This window comes from Myotis davidii, unplaced genomic scaffold, assembly GCF_000327345.1.
Source record: "Myotis davidii unplaced genomic scaffold, ASM32734v1 scaffold488, whole genome shotgun sequence".
In the NCBI taxonomy this organism is placed as follows: Eukaryota; Metazoa; Chordata; class Mammalia; order Chiroptera; family Vespertilionidae; genus Myotis; species Myotis davidii.
The window spans coordinates 1,301,819-1,314,272 of NW_006300365.1; the positions used below are offsets into that span (position 1 = coordinate 1,301,819).

The 12,454-nt window shown below is 36.8% G+C and overlaps 1 protein-coding gene across 1 annotated transcript in view; it reads left to right on the forward strand.

Annotated features, from left to right (window-relative positions):
• The window catches only part of DIAPH3 (diaphanous related formin 3), a 522,899-nt gene that overhangs the window by 398,342 nt on the left and 112,103 nt on the right, over positions 1-12,454 (forward strand). The window contains exons 25-26 of the mRNA XM_015572462.1: positions 3,496-3,591; positions 4,038-4,097. Coding sequence (XP_015427948.1) covers positions 3,496-3,591; positions 4,038-4,097 — 156 coding nt within the window. The remainder of the gene's footprint in view (positions 1-3,495; positions 3,592-4,037; positions 4,098-12,454) is intronic.

Sequence of the window (12,454 nt, forward strand, 5' to 3'; positions counted from 1 at the left end):
CATCCCCCAGGGGCTCCTGGGCTGCCAGAGGGATGTCTGACTGCCAGCTTAGGCCCAATCCCCCAGAGAGCAGGCCTAAGCCAGCAGGTAGACATCCCCCAAGGGGTCCCAGACTGCGAGAGGGCACAGGCCTGGCTGAGGGACCCCGCTTCCCCCCAAGTGCACAAATTTTTGTGCACCGGCCTCTAGTCTGTGTAATAAAAGCCTAAGCAACCGTTACAGCAGAACAACCAGAATAACTGGTCATTATGATGTGCACTGACCACCAGGGGGCAGACGCTCAATGCAGGAGCTGCCCCCTGGTGGTCAGTGCACTTTCATAGGGGGAGCACCACTCAGCCAGAAGCCAGGCTCACGGCTGGTGAGCGCAGTGGTGGTGGCAGGTGGCGGGACTAAGTTGTCAGTTTGATATCCCATGAGGGGTCCTGTACTCTCCCCCCCCCAATCCCCAGTGCATGAATTTTGTGCAGTAGGCTTCTAGTGTTGTTATAACTATGTATGTTGCCAGGAGGGTATCGGAAATATCGAGGGGAACATTTTGTAAAGTGTTCTAACCACTATGCTATATGTTTGAAACCAATACAAAATAATGCTGAAAGTATGCTGTAATTGAAAAAATAAGTAAATGAAAATGTTAAAAAATAAAAGAGCCTAGGTCAGGTATTTCACAGAATGTTTCTTACTCAGGATTTGTCTGATTGTTTCTTCCCATTTAGATTCAGGTTAAGTACAATTGTGCAAACTATTACATATGTTATGTTGTGTCTGCCTCCGTGCATCACTTCAGAAGGCAGTTGTCAGCATATACCATTGTTGTGATGTCAGATTTGATTATTTGGGTAAGGTGATATCTGCCAGATTTCTCCATGTCCTATTCCCCCTCAGCCTTATAGAGATTGGGGTTTTGTTGTTGTTGTTTTAAATTTTTCCTTTATTGATTTTTAGAGAGAGAGAAAGGGAGAAGGCTAGAGAGATAGAATGAGAGAAACATCATCCATCGGCTGCCTCCTCCATGCCCCCTACTAGGGATTGAGTGACCTGGAATTGAGCTGCTGACCTCTTGGTTCCAGGATTGATGCTCAACTGCTGAGCCACACCTGCTGGGCAAGATTGGTTTTTGTAACCATTGATGATTTCTGGCAGAATCTGTTTTTACTGTGAGCTGTAATGTGGTGGTATTTCTATTTTGCTCATATCTGTCTTCCTTGTATTAATGGAGCTCAGCCGTCTTTATATCTTTGACATCTACTAGTTCCTAGACTTCTTTAAAGGAGAGTTTTCTCTTGCTCCATGTTTATTTTTTATTATTTTAGTATCAATATAGATGCATGCTTCTGTTCTTCTTTCCAGTGTGTAATAATCCATTATTACTTATCCAGTGCTCAAAGTGTCCTTTATTTATCTAATTCTGTCTGGCTCCTCTGCCCTTTGACACATGCCTATCTGTCCTTAAGCACTTGTTTTCTGGCAGAACAGTATGTTCCTGACTCATTTCACAATATCTTCTTCTCAGCCCTAAAATCAGTCATTTTCCTAAGTATTGTGGTTCCTGTTAGCGAGTAATGAGACTTAGACACCAAGTTCCAAAGGGTAGGTGTGCACGTTGCTTGTGCATTATCATTACTTTTGGGCTCTTTGGGGCCACAAAGTGAGGAAAACTATTTTTTAAAACCGTGAGCATATATGGTACATTTAAGTCTAATCCATCACTTCATAGCTCTTCCTCTCCTTCTACCATTTTATGTTTGAATTCCCTTTCCCTCAGTGAGCACCCCTGTTGCCACCAACACTTTTACCCATCTGTTCCATCTTACCATATACACATAAGAATTTCAGAATGACTATATCAATGCCACTACCAATAGCAAACTTACTAAGGAAAATTCACATTTTCTTTGTAGTTCTTTTTTCCCCTTAAAATCCATGCCATTTATCACATGTTTGCTTTTTAGATTTTTAAAATGTTTCCTTTTACTAATGAAATATATTCAAAACCTTAAATAGGTGGCATTACCTATAGTTCTTTCTAGGAAAAATATACTTGAGTTTGAGTATAAATATTAAAAAAATAGGTAGGTAGTTACTAATTAAAGTGTCTGAACTATTTAATGTGTTTTAATTAAAATAGCCATAAAGCCACTTGAGAATTAAAATCACATGTAAATTAATGATCTCCAAATGCTCTATTTATCACCCATTTTTTTTATTACACCTACAAGGTTTAGTACTTTTCTAAGAATATAAATTAGAACCAGATGGAAAAGCGGTTGATGCACATTTATATATCTGTTTGTAAATTTTGTTTTATTTGTATTCTGTATTCATCATCTCACCTATCCTCTATCAAGAGATAGCATCTCAAAAAAAGAAAAGAAATAAAATTTCCAGAGGAAAATAGTTTTCTATTATGTTAGACCAGGGGTCCTCAAACTTTTTAAACGGGGCCAGTTCACTGTCCCTCAGACCGTTGGAGGGCCAGACTATAGTTTAAAAAAAAACTATGAACAAATTCCTATGCACACGGCACATATCTTATTTTGAAGTAAAAAAACAAAACGGGAACAAATACAATATTTGTATTTGCATGTGGCCCACGGACCGTAGTTTGAGGATCCCTGCTTTAGACATAACTATGTACCAGCCATACAAATTCACAGAAAATGCTTGCTAGTAAACTCTAAGGCACCAAAAGAGTTGGTATTTCAGTTGGGCAAGTAGTATTGTTGAAGCTTTTTTTCTGCTTTCTTTAAATAATATTTAACATGGACAACTAGAAGTAGCTATGGTTTCAAGAAAATTTGATATTAATAGAGAGAAATGGCCCTACGATTCCATCATTAATCATATACAGAATATCAACTTAAACTAATCGTAATGTGGTTCAGTCCTTTAGATTTTGAAATCCTCCATTTGTTTTTTATTATAGAAGACAGACTTTCCATACATTATGTAAAAATATATAGTGATTGTCGTATGTCACATAAAGTTAGAGGATGATTATCCTCTTATATTAACAATCAGTTGTTGGAATCATGTTCTCAAAAGTTATCATGGAAATACAATTTTGTGCAATAGGTTTAGACAAAGAATACAAATAACACCAACAAAAGCACTCCCACACCTGGTCGATTTTAGAACTAAAGCTGATGCTTTGAAAATAACCCATTTCTACAAGGGAAATGTTATTTATCATAACCCAAGACACAGATATGATGAGAACCACATTCTCTTTGAAGTTATTGTGCCACTGGCCTATAAAAGCAGTGCTCCAAAGTGAATCAATGGGACTCAGTCCTCTGTGGTGGACAGTAGCACAGGCACTAATGAGACAGATTTCATTAAAAGCTATTTGATTTATGAGAGAGGTAAAGTCCTATCATATTTTGAAATTGCTGGCTTAGTCCTAACTTCTGATCTTATTTCTCCTACCATCACCATCATGGTTTCTGTGTACGCTTGACATTGCTATGGTAACCCCTGCATCTCTTCTCACAGAGGGTGATGAGACAGGAGTGATGGATAGTCTGCTGGAGGCCTTGCAGTCGGGGGCTGCCTTCCGCGATCGAAGGAAAAGGACACCGAAGCCAAAAGGTGAATGTTATTCTTGTTTCATGTTACTTTCTAGGGAACTACCACAAAGAACAACCCTTTTATATTTTTTAATTCTTTTAAAGTCATGTGTCAGGAATGTAGTGCCGTGGGCAACCACTCTTCAGAAGTTTCATAAGTTTTCTTAATCCTTCCCTTGCGATGACAAATGTCAGAGAGAAAAGCATTCCAGTTGGCCGGTGTCAGTAGCACATTACAAATCAATGCACTGAACCTAGGAAATCCTGATTAGTGTGACAAGTCTCAGCTGAAGAACCATATGTACTTCATCCCAGTGGAGTTCACAGTAGTATAATTAAATGCGAAGTAAAAGTCATAACATTATTGCTTTGCTTCTAGATATACTTAAACTTGGAAAATATACTGTTACACTTCTTGAGATGAACAGACCTCTATATTAAACTTCTTTTATATTTTTGTTTTAACAGATATTCGGCAGAGTCTCAGTCCCATGTCTCAGAGGCCTGTTCTGAAAGTTTGTAACCATGGTAATAAACAGCATTCATAAATTGCACATTCTTCTTATCCGCTTTTATCCCATTGATCTGTGATTTCAGTAGACTGCTGTGAAGTTCTCAAGTTTCAATATAACTATAATAGTAAAAACGAGTGGATCTACACATTTGTTATAGATTGTATACTCAGATTCTGCCATCTGACAGTATTGCCTGAGCTAGTGTCTAGAGTTCTTCTTTCAGGTCTTGAGTGAATTTTTTTATTATTTGAAATTACCTCACACATTTCTGATCAGTGTTGTCCAGTGTATTCTTTCAAAAGCATTGTGCTTTCATAATACTATTTTGAGTAGTGAGTTTACTTTACATGGAGATGCAATTTGAAATGTTGAATTGTTACCTATTTTACTCTATGACATTTGCCAGTAGAGTTTGAAATACTATAACCAGCATTTTGACAAAAATCATTAATGCAGATGAGCTTCATGTGATATTATTATGGATGGATGTGCTAGAATCACAGAAAAGAAAGTGAGTTAACTTAGTCTCGTATTTATGAGATTGAATTCTTTCAGAAATCTCTACCCAGTTACTGCACACCAGTCTCAAGGTGTCAGTTTGTGTTGATTGGATTTTATTGACTTTATTTCCCTTTTTCTCACTGTTATGTATTATGGGGTTCTGCTGACCTTTCTTAGTCAAAACGTAATTCACCCATTGTGATTGCCGTTTCCTCAGGGTGAGAGTGTCACCAACTTCACCAGATTTATAAATGGAAAAATACTTGACATATTGCATTCAAGGGTGCTTTGGGGTGCAAAGGGGTTAAGTAGTTACATTTTAGCACTAATGTGTAATGCATGAGTAGAGAAATGTGTCAAATTTTTAAGAGAGTCTGATATAATTATGAGGTAAGTAGTAAAAGACATGGTTATAATGATCTCTTAATAGCTGTATAGATCCCTACTGCTCAAGGTAAAGTACATATAATAGTTGCTTAACAAAGAAGAAGAAAGGTGAAACCCTGCAGCAAAATTTTACATAGATCTTTTGACATTTTTCAACAGTAAGTTTTTGTTGTTGTTTTGCCTTCTCCTGCTCTAATAGTAAAAAAAAAAAAAAATTGTAAGAAATCAGATAAATTTGTTGTGGATCATTAATTTCTAATTGGGGTTTATGGTTTGGAGTTATTGTGACATTTGAAATAATGGCAAACAGTGTAGAGGACAGTGTTTCCCTGGACCTCATAGATAATGTGTTTCATAGATGAATACATGGAAACTCAGGCTAAAAACTTCTCAAAACTATACAGCTAGTTATTGACACCACTATGGCCATGATACAGTTCTGATTTCCACCGCATTTCTCTTTTGATTATATGTAGATACTTTGGTTATTTTTTATTAGTAGTAAAATAAACAATGCAGCCCACATTGTAAGTCATTAAAGCACAATAGGCAACACAATGGACATGATAAGATTATAATGGCATATTTGAACCCCTGCCATGCTTAATTTTAAATAAGTATTTTAGGTGTAATATAGGGGGAAGTTATTTAAGATAAATTTGTGCACTGGCCTCAGGGACCCAGTTCTCCTGTGACTGTCATGCTAGGAAAGTGTCCAGGCTCCTGTAAATTACATATAAATTCTGATGTTTCAATCCATTTTGTAAAAGCAAGTGAGCATTGCATTTTCGTCTTTACTAAACCTGATATGTACTATCTGAAGTCCTAAGGCTATTGTGATAATTAAGCTAGCAGGTTATAGAGCCAGCCAAAGGAGATATAACACAAATATCAAATTCTCTGTTGTAATATAAATGTAGTGGGTTGACATGTTTTTGAAACTTAATTTTTTATTTATATTTCTGCTGTGTTTGTGCTTCACATTTTAAGCAAGTGAGAACAAATCCAAATTACCAAATTAATCTTTAAGAACAGTATGTATAAAGATACATTTATTAGACTTGATGTTGAAAAATGAAGAATATGGTAAGGAATATTGCAATAAGGATCATTATTATTTTTACAAAAAGATGAAATTTCAAGCCTATTTGTAATCTATTTCTAAAAATTATTTATTTTCATTGAAAACTGAACAATGTGATTGAAATGTAACACATAACCCCTTTTACTTTTTAATTTGTTTTCATATACTTAAACAAAACTAGTATCTGATACTTATACTTTATACAAATATATAGTAGTTGATAGTATGTTGTAAACTGTTATTAAAAGATTATAAAATTTTCTGCAGGGTTATTACATGCCAAGCACTATGCTGAATGTTTCATACACACCCCATTTAAGCTTTTCAGTACTCCTATCAAATAGTCACTACTTTAGTCTCCATTTTATAGTTGAAAATAACCAAGGATTAAACAGGTCTGATAGCTTGCTTAAGGTCCTGCAGTCAGATTTCAGCCCTGGGCCTGTCTGGTTCTTAATCTCTCTGCCATGGCGTGCTCTGAATGCAGCTTTTGAATCCAGACCTGTTGTTCCCATCCTTGAGCTAATGCATAGCTGTACATTTTTTTTCCTCAGGATATAAGGTTGAACTATTGACAAACCTCTCTGAGGTTTCTGGCCTCTGGTATGTCTAGTCTCTTATTCCCAGATTGAACCACTAGGTAGTACTCTTTTCCTCATCTGAGGCTGGAAGAGGCAAAGAGTACCACCTCCTGGAATTGTAAACACTTTTTATTCCTTCAATAAACTCTATATCCAAGCATCTATATTAATTAAAATAAATGCATACTCTGTTAGAAAGATCATAGATGATTTACATTATATATATATATATACATACATATATATACATACATATACACACACACACACACACACACACACAAGATGGCCTCAAGCATTTTAACTTCTGCCAATTTCAAAAGCACAGAATATACACACAAGTAACCCAGCCCTTGTGCTGTGATCCAAACCTCTAGCAAAAATACTATGGTTAAAGCCTTTACCTGTTTTCTCTTGTGTTTTACCTGTTAATGTCTGGGCAGAAATTAAGTGTTTGGTATTTTTCCTTGCTAAATCTTCATTCATTAACTTAGCAAATTTATTAAACACTTGCTAGCCATTTAAGATATAGAGATACTGTCTAAGAATTCACCATCCAGTGGGAAGATAGATAAGTAATAATTCTCATACCTGTATATTTGCTGTATATTTGCTTAATGCTGAGTTAGGGGTAACACACAGAGTGTGGGCGAGTATCAAGAAGTCTGAAAGACCAGTCTAGACCTGGCTTCTAGAAGGATCTGAAATCCAAGCTGAGTATTGAGAAATGAGTAGAAATAATGCCAAAAAAACCCGAGGACAAGGGTGAGCCAAGAAAGCAGCCACACGTACGTACTTTCTCAAGAGGTCCTTTCCTTTACAGGCCCATTCTGGTCCCTGTAAAACCATGTGCTCTTATTCTCACAGATTATTAGATAGCATAATAATAACACTCATATTAGTACCCCAATCTTTCCCATTTTATAATATTCATTTCCCTAAAAATGTTCTTATTCAATGTCTGTCACAATGCTCATGAGCTCCTTCGGGGAGCATGCAAGGCAATGAAGGAGGGTGCCTGTCTGGTCTCCTGCTGTGACCCCAGTACTTAGCTGGGTTAATGCCTGATACATGGATGTTTAGTAAAAATGTACCGAATGAACAGTCATTTTTAGGTTTACGCTTGAATTGGACAATTAATGTATATTGAGTAAAATCAGATCTCTCAGTATTACCCAAATACTTGGGATTAATATGCAATTACTGAAGCTTAGACTGTGAACACAATTAATCCCTCTCATCTCCCTAAAATGGTATCTGAAGGAGGTCCTTGATCATCACCGGTCTAGGCTTCAAAAGGTTGTTAGATCAAATGTGGAAGGTGTGGTTTAATCTTGATTGGATTATTCACTCCTGAGAAATGGAGGGTTACTTATGAGTTAAGTTTTTCCCCTTGTTGTTTAAGTAATGTTTAACAACAGTAAATAAAAGGGAGCATCTGTTAATGAGTACAGGGCATTATCTCACTTCTTTACTCAATACAGTGCATTCCAGACTTAAAGATTTTTCTATAGTCTGTAGAAAATAATAAAATTTCCTTTTAAGTCAAGATAATCTAAGTATTAATGCATTTCTGTTTCCTCCTTCTTCTCCTCCTCCTCCTCCTCTTCTTCCTCCTCTCCCTTCCTGTCTCTCTAAAAATCAATAAAACATCTTAAGAAACAAAAAAGAAAATGGCAGGTCTGAGCAGTTTGTATGGAAGTGAAGTGACAACCTTCTGAGAGGAAAGACCTGAAAAGACCATAGGTACCTTGATGCTGACATGGGTTGGCTGCAGGGGATTAGGAAAGAGCCAAAGAGTGTTATTACGGATTGAGGAAGGAGCCAGGTCTAGAGCTCTGGGCTGAGGCCCTCACAGAGAGCTGCTAAGGCTGCATAAGCAAATGAGATATCTAAAGGAAAATATTCAGACTTAGAGAATGGTAAACCAAGGGCTAAAACCTTAGGATTGAACCCAGGTGAATGGTGAAGTGAGTGAGAGGTAGAAAATGATGAAGAAATGGAGGGAGATTATATAATAATGGAGCCTACATTATGGTTGAAAGAAGACTTTCAAGGAATTGATTTTCCTCATTCTTTTTCTTCTGTTGTTTGTTCCTTTCTTTCTCTGTACAACTCAGTGGTATACCACTGAGTGACTAGTGTTCCTCTCCTCTACTCTCTTCAGGACATCTCTTCGCCTGTGTGCTAGATAGACTGCAAACATCTGTGACAAAGATGTCTCACCTCATGCTGCTTCTCCCTGAATCTGATTACATCCTTGTTAGATGGTTTCTTTATATTAAGTAGTACAGTGGAATATTTTTTCTCAGTGAGATGGATATAGAGTAATCAGAAAAAAAATCTATAAACCATATGCAATTAAAATCCCTAATGATAAAACTGTTTAACTGCAACAAAATAAGATAAAACATAATCAAAATTTTAGGCAAACAAGTATTACACATTTTTAGTGAATATCCATAACCTAAACAAAATCTTGCTATATTATCTTTACATTAAATCAATTCTTAATAGCCTTAATTTGGATCTGATTATCTATTTTTACTCTCCCACTTATATATGGAGCTTTGAGAGATTTTTATAGAAATAAGATTGTATTGCTTCCAGGCACAGCTGCTCTGCCACTCTAAGATTTGAAGTCAGAATTAAATGTGAAGCTAGTTAGATATTTTTGAATTAGCTTATTTCTTCACAAAATAACTCTGAGAGGCACACAAAAAAGGCTTTGTTGTTGATGTATCAAAACTTCACACATAACCCTCCCTTCCTTAAACCACTCAGTTGTGGTTCCCTTATTTCTTGACCTACCTTTTCCCCAAACAGCAAGAATTTGTCTTAAGGCAGAATTATGAAATTTGTAAGGTTTTCAATCATGTCTGCCTTAAGGCTTCTTTGAAAACAGTGGCCACAATGTGAATCCAGTTCTTGGCTAGAAAAACCTTATCTATCAAAGTAGTAAATTTTGACAACCACCATTGCCAGTTCTTTAAACTGTATCCTATTTTAAAGTAGACAGAGCATAGGAATAATATAGTAAAATTATATGATAATTTTTACTATAAGTCATTGGCTTATTTTTTTGAGAATTTTTTTTGTTCTCTTTCTGATAAACTTGTGCCTGCCAAGTAACCTAAGAAAGAGAGTTATTAAAACACTAATTATTTTTGGCACCCATACATTTGGGCTTTCAAGCAGAATCAAATGCTACCTGTAACTGTCAAAAGACTTAAATATTTTTAAGGAGACTTTTCTGGGCCAGGAATGTAAAGCAGTTTGGTTGATTTTACATTTTATTCAAACATCAGTCTCTCCTATTTACTGTGTAGTCAAGCAAAAGGAATAAAGTACTCAGCAGGACTCCTGCCTAGGTAACGATGCCCTGTGGGTAGAAGGGAAAGGCCTGGCTAATTTATACTCAGGTCAGGACAACCTTTTGGCTCAGTCACATTATCATACAGACTCTTAAGCATGAACAGGTTAGAAAATTCTCAAGTAGTGAGGACTTCAAGTTGTTTTAAAAGGATATTTATGCAAGAAATAGCAAATGCCTTTTATTTAATGAGCATTCACAAATCTATGCTGAAGATTGGGACCAAATTGAGTGAAAAGGAGATAAAGAACTATTATGTAAGGAAAGTAATATCCTCCACTTCCCTGAAGTAGTTGTTATGATTAATATGTCTCTTGTTCTATAGTGAACTAATTATTATGATCTTTTAAAATTTTTGGCTCTTTCTCAATTTCTCCCTTTGCTTGTAGAGGGCAAATAAAGTAAAAGTCTTGAGTTGCTGCCTGGATTCTGCGACAAAGGGCAGTTGGCTCCCCAATAGCACAGATACCAAAATTCGTGTCCAAATGTAGCCATAGTGCTCAGTTTGGCAGAAGGCAGACAGAGTGAGCTGTAGAGCACCCACCAAGCAGAGTCAGCCCATTTTTAGAGGCTATTTCATGTTTTAAAATAGTATAGTAGTTAATCAGGGTAACAGTGGGTCCTCTGTTGGCACACCTTGTTTGAGCAATGAGTGTGTTACACGCGAGGAAGGCTCATGTGGCTGGTGTTTTTCCCAGTGTGTGCCAACTATGTCAGGTGACAGATCTTTTTCCATAAAACAACACTTGGTGCTAACCTCAGTATTTTCAAGGTGCCATTAGATTTATTTTTATATTTTTACTTTATTTGCCCTCACTAAAGGTCAGTTTGGAGTAGCCACAGATACAGAAACCGTTTTTCAAGGTTGTTGTTAGTATTAAAAATTTTTGCAGAGTGCCTGACTGGCACATAATAGTTACATTAAAAACACCATCGGTAGTACTTATTCACTGGCAATTTGTGAAAGCCTATGACTAGCCAGATGGTTGAATCCTGTTGATAGTAACCTTGAGTGATCTGACCAAGCAGTCTGACCTTGAAAACAGTGTGGAGTCACTTCTTGCTTTTTCACTTGATTTGACTTCTTGACTTACTAATAGGGTGACCCTAGCAAGTTATTTCACCTTTGAATTTCCTTTTCCTCAGCTGTAGAAAAAGAAATTACACTATGTGCTTCATAGACTATTTGTAAGATTAAATGAAAATATGTAAGAGTATGCTACTAAAATACCTAGAATTGAGTAGATATTCAATAAATTCAATATATGTTAGTTTTTCCTCATTCTTTTTTCTTTTCTACCATCCTTCCATGGTGCGTTTGTCAATAGAAAATTAATATAAATTCTCCAACAAAGTCACAGTGGTGGGCAGAATGGGAGCGGTAATGACAGAGGTTAAAAGTGATTTTCTTATGTTGAATGTTCTGTAAACTGCACTTAAAGTGCATTAAGTGGCATGAATTAATTTAGAATAGAAAAATATGAAAAATTAAAATACGATAGATATTTTTGGTTTTAAAATACAATAATAAAGATTTTTATCCCCTTTTTACCACAAAGCCCAAAAGAGGAGTAACAAAGACCCATTTCAACTTCTATGAAATCAAGACATCTTTAACCTGGAACATCTTTAACTCTATAGAGACAGAATAGAGAAGGTGATGCAGGAAGGAGAAAACTGGAGTGCAGGTGAATTCATTTCCATAACAGGCCACCACAAACTAGGGGCCTTAAACAACAGAAAAATATTCCTCGCAGTTCTGGGGACCAGACATCTGAAATCAAGGTGTTGACAGGGTCAGTTCTTTCCAGGTGGGAGAGTCTGTCCCTTTTTCCTGTCTCCCAGTGGCCGCCGGACCGTGCTGTTCCCTGACTTGCAGCTACACATAGCATTCTTCCCTGTGTCTCTCCTCTTTTTTTTTTTTAATTGTTTTATTGCTTAAAGTATTACAAAGGGTATTACATATGTCTCCTTTTTCCCCCCGGCCCTTGACAATCTCCTGGCCTCCCGTATCCCCCAGTGTCTTATGTCCATTGGTTATGCTTATATGCATACATATAAGTCCTTCGGTTGATCTCTTACCCCCCGGTTCTGTCCCCCTATTCTCCCCGGCCTTCCCGCTGCAGTTTGACAATCTGTTTGAGGCAGCTCTGCCTCTATATCTATTTTTGTTCATAAGTTTATAATGGTCTTTATTATCCATGAATGAGTGAGATCATGTGGTATTTTTCCTTCATTGAGTGGCTTATTTCACTTAGCATGATGCTCTCCAGTTCCATCCATGCTGTTGCAAATGGTAAGAGTTCCTTCCTTTTTAGAGCAGCATAGTATTCCATCATGTAGATGTACCACGGTTTTCTAATCCACTCATCTGCTGATGGGCATTTAGACTGTTTCTAAATCTTGGCAATTGTAAATTGTGCTGCTATGAACATAGGGGTGCA